Source organism: Galeopterus variegatus, unplaced genomic scaffold (genome assembly GCF_000696425.1).
Source record: "Galeopterus variegatus unplaced genomic scaffold, G_variegatus-3.0.2 Scaffold7561, whole genome shotgun sequence".
NCBI classification, from domain to species: Eukaryota; Metazoa; Chordata; class Mammalia; order Dermoptera; family Cynocephalidae; genus Galeopterus; species Galeopterus variegatus.
In genome coordinates, this window is record NW_007733672.1 from 86,206 (window position 1) to 90,047 (window position 3,842).

Consider the following 3,842-nt stretch of genomic DNA (forward strand, 5'->3'; position numbering starts at 1 on the left):
GTGTGTGTGTGTGTGTGTGTGTGTGTGTGTGTGTGTGTGTGTGTGTGTGTGTGTATGGGTGGGTGGTGATGGGTGTCTGGGACAGGGGACAGGAGGAGGGGAGCTGACATTGGACCACACCCTCGTCAGTGACTCCAGGCAGCTGCCCAGCTAGTGAACACACAAGCCATTTCTATGAAACATTTATTTCCTTTGAAACCTCCGGAAACATGCCAGAAAATCTCAAGACAGGGATGGAAAAAAAAAAAAAAAGACAAAGAATAATAATAAAAATCCAAATGAAACAAATCAACATATGAAAAAGAAAACCTCTGCTGCTATCTTCAGCCATCAGACAGAATACCAACCTTACTTAAATTAAACAAATTTGTTTTGCAGAAATCCTTTAAAAATAACAGAAAACAAAACCAAAAGTCATAATTTACACTTGTCAATGTACATGATTAGGTCCCCGAAATGATTCGAATGATCTGAAGATATGAGGAGACAACTAAAAAAAAAAAGGTTCCAGGTTAGGGTCTGAGGGCAGGAGTGGGGTGGGGGACAGGAGAACCCCCCAGAAAAGGGAATCAGGGAAGGAGAGACGTCACAGTAGCTGGCCAGGGCTGAGGACGGCTGCTGAGCAGGCTCGGCCTCGGCGGTGCCCGCCTCACACCCCCAGTGCAGGGAGAGGAGGTGGCGGGGCTGAGGTTTTCTTCTCAGGGCTGTGGAGCTGCTGGGGGTGGGTGGGCAGAGGCCCATCGCAGGGAGACACCATGAGCACTCTCTTCTCTCACCCCCACCCACCCAGCCTGGCACCTCCCTGACTGCCTGCGCCTTATACAGTCCCCAGAGCCCCCTTCCCTGGGGTGCCTGGCCCCAAAGAGAGGCAGCGGGATCGCTGGACGAGGGCTGGGTTGCCTGGCTCTGGCTCTGAGCGCTGAGTGCATCGCTCTGAGCCAGGCCCACAACGCTAACTCCTCCCTGCCTGGTGCCTCCTAAAAAGGGAAGCTGCCTGCCTGCCCACCCTGACCGACCCCGGCCCATGGGACACGTCTCAATCCTCAGCTTGAGGATGGGGGAATCCACAGACTGTGGCCATACAGACTTGTTCTGGCGCAACTCTACATGAAAAAATAAATATATATATATATATATTTTGTTTTTAAAGAAGGAAAAAAAGAAACTGTTTCCTGGGTGAACAGCATAGTACCACACCAGCTTGACTGCCTGGCGAGCTGCCCCTTATTGCCTTTAGAGAACCAGTGTCTCTTGGGGTTTGCACGGCGATGTGCTCCCCAGGGAGCACAGTGAGGGTGTCGCCACCGCTGGGGGCCTGCAAGATGGGCTGGGAGACTTGCAAAGGAAAAGAAAACCAGATGAGGAGATGAAGGCTGTTTTTCTCCAGCCCTGTCCTGAGGGCTCTGGAGCTGCTGGTCAGGGCTAGGTCGTGCTGGGGAAGGTGGGCGGGGAGGGGCTGCTGTGGCAGCTCCACCGCTGGGGCCCTGGGGCCCGGCCAGGTCAGGAGCTCTAAGGTGGAAGGGCCTGTGGGCCCCAGGCCCAGGCGCTGTGGCCTCTGATGAGAGAGGAACTGATAGAAAAAGATTGTATAAACTGTCCTGATTGTAGAAATAGAGTTTCTCTCTCAAAGAAGTTGACTCTGGATGCTGGGATTTACTCTATCTATCCTGGGGCCCCTAAGAAAATAATTTAAACTCTTAAGAAAGTGCTCCTGACTGCTTTGTGGAAGGAGGGGGATGAGAGGGGATGATGTTGGTATTTTTCGGAGCTAGCACGCTGGGGACCCGGGAGCCCTCACCTCCCCGGGGTGTGGGGGAAGAAAGGGCTGGTTTCACACTGTATTTTTCACGCAGGGGGATTGGCCCTGAAAGCCACGTTGTTGTATGTGGTGAAGAAACCTGGTTTGTGAACTCCTGGAGCTGTGAGGTTTAAAGACTGACTCCTTCTCCCCCTTCCTACAGCTTCTGATGGCCAGATGGGGATAGCAGGGGACCCCAGGGGCAGTGTGGGCATGGCTCAGCTCACAGACACCACAGATGGGTGGCTTGGAGGGAGGCCTGAGACCATGTTGCCCTCTGGGGCTTGAGGACCGTGAACAGACTCTGGCTCAGCTCTGGTGAGGGCTCCCTCAGGTCCCACTCCCATCCCTGGGCTTCTGAGTCCATGGGGAAGGCTGCGGGGCAGTTGGTGCCAGGGCACTGGCTCAATTATCTTGGTCACACCTGCAACCAAGAGCCGAGCAGAGGGACAGAGGAGAGCAGCAGCCCACAGCCTGCCTGCAAGGAAGGAGCGAGGGGCTGGGGCTGAGGGATGGCGGGTGCGGTGACCTCCCCGCTCAGAGTTCCTTCTTCTCCCTGCAGAAGATCTCAGCAAACTTGCGCAGCTGCTCGCTGGCGGCCTGCGACTCCTCCTGCAGCCGCTGGTTGTTCTGCCGCAGGCTGGCCACCTCTGATTGCAGCACCACCTTGTCCTGCTTTTCCTGTGTGGCGGGAGGGCTAGGCATCAGGTGGGTGGGCTCGGGCACTCCAGGGAGCGCTCAGAACAGAGAATGGCTCCCTGGGCCTGGAGCCTTGGCTCGGCAGTGGTTAGAGCTGGACTGCTAAGGTCAGCCTGCAGGGGTTCAAATCCCAGCTTTGCTTCTTGACAGCTGAGTAACCTTGGGCAAGTCACTTTACCTCTCTGGTCCCCATTTCCCTCAACTCTAAAGGGGAGGTTGAGAGGTTTTCCGGAGGCCACATATGTAGAGCTCTTAGAACACAGCCTGACTATTGTTATTACCTCATCCCACCTTCACAGCCACCCAGGGACTTGGGGACTGTTGTTATCCTTGTTTTCTTGAAGAGCCAAGCCTCATACAGCAAGTGGGAAGCTGGGATGTGGACGCAGGACTGCCGGGGCGGGCTCCCCTGACTCTTCTGAGACGCCCTTCCAGGATGACGTAACATCCTAGGGCAGTGGCTTGTCCAAGGTTAAGCAGTGGGGTAGGGATTTGAACCTGGGCGCCTGTGATTCCTGTGCTTGAGGATCACACACATACTCTGCTGCCCTTTTGCCTTTTATCCCAAAGTATATAAACAACAAATAAGTCTCCTCCACCCTCATTTCTCCTCATTCTTCACACCGTAGAGATAAATACAAAGAACAATTTGGAATGTCGCCTTCTAGATATCCCTCTCAACTCAAGTTTACTAAGCATTTTTTAAAAAGTGTGGTGATGCCCTAGGAAGCAATTCTGCAGCTTGCTTTGTTTTTTACTTAAGTTCCTGGACTTTGTTTACATGTTAGTAAATATACAGATTTCTTATTATTTTAGTTGGCTGCAGACTATTCCGTCACATGGGTGTCCTATGATTTCTATAACCATTTTCCTGTTGATGGACAGCCGCATCGACTATTCCGTCACATGGGTGTCCTATGATTTCTATAACCATTTTCCTGTTGATGGACAGCCACATCAGCTCTGTTTTTTTTTTTCAAAAGATGACTGGTAAGGGGATCTTAACCCTTGACTTGGTGTTCTCAGCACCACACTCTCCCAAGTGAGCCAACCGGCCATCCCTATATAGGATCGGAACCTGTGGCCTTGGTGTTATCAGCACTGCACTCTCTCGAGTGAGCCACAGGCCGGCCCCAGCTCTGATTTTTTATTGCCAACAGTGCAGCAATGAACATCTTTGCCCACAGATCTTTTTGTACCCATGCTGGGAATTCTCACAAATTCCCACAAGTGGAACTTCTGGGTCAACAAGGTACACAACTACACTTTTGATAAACATTGCACAGTTGCCCTCGAAAAAGGGTGTACCAATTTACTCTCCCTCCAAGAGTGTATGAGAGTTTCT

General features: G+C 52.3%; 1 protein-coding gene across 1 annotated transcript in view; it reads right to left on the reverse strand.

Annotated features, from left to right (window-relative positions):
• Nucleotides 1–169: 169 nt before the first annotated feature.
• Nucleotides 170–3,842, reverse strand: part of SIPA1L3 (signal-induced proliferation-associated 1 like 3) — a gene marked incomplete at its 5' end in the record, with an annotated part of 17,291 nt that continues 13,618 nt past the window's right edge. Inside the window, one exon of the mRNA XM_008592083.1 lies at nt 170–2,479. Within this exon, the coding sequence (XP_008590305.1) occupies nt 2,336–2,479 (144 nt within the window). The remainder of the gene's footprint in view (nt 2,480–3,842) is intronic.